General features: G+C 44.9%; 1 protein-coding gene across 1 annotated transcript in view; it reads left to right on the top strand.

Annotated features, from left to right (window-relative positions):
- Positions 1–39: 39 nt before the first annotated feature.
- Positions 40–519, top strand: part of CSUI_009704 (gag-pol related) — a gene marked incomplete at both ends in the record, with an annotated part of 875 nt that continues 395 nt past the window's right edge. The window contains one exon of the mRNA XM_068069815.1: positions 40–509. Coding sequence (XP_067918209.1) covers positions 40–509 — 470 coding nt within the window. The remainder of the gene's footprint in view (positions 510–519) is intronic.

The raw sequence follows: 519 nt of genomic DNA on the forward strand, positions 1-519 counted from the left end.
GATTGCAAAATCCTGACACCTAAGGTGAAATATCTAGGTTATACCATCGAGAATGGGAAAAGTTCACCTGACCCAAGGAAAGTAGAAGCATTGAAGAACCACCCGGAAAAGTTAAGGAATGTCCGACAAGTTAGGGGGTTTCTCGGTCTAGTAGGATATTATCGGCAACTCATAAAGGACTTCAACAAGAAAGCTAAGCCCCTCCACGACCTATTGAAGGAGGAGAGTCCGTTAATCTGGCGGCCAAAACATTCCCAAGCAGTGAAGGAGCTTAAGGACGCGTTGATCAACGTCACCATGACGAACATTTTCAATCCAGATCTACCATTAGTACTCAAGACCGACGCCTCAAAGTATGCTGTAGGCGCAGTTTTGGAGCAAGAGGGACGCCCCATCGCTTTCGAATCTCGTAAGAAGTCGGGGAGGGAAGTGTTTTATCCTGCATATGAAAGTGAATTGTTAGCAATCGTGTATGCCTTGACAAAGTGGAAACATTTCATTGGAACAAGGTTGATCAAA

The sequence above is a fragment of the Cystoisospora suis genome, assembly GCF_002600585.1.
Source record: "Cystoisospora suis strain Wien I chromosome Unknown contig_5897, whole genome shotgun sequence".
In the NCBI taxonomy this organism is placed as follows: domain Eukaryota; phylum Apicomplexa; class Conoidasida; order Eucoccidiorida; family Sarcocystidae; genus Cystoisospora; species Cystoisospora suis.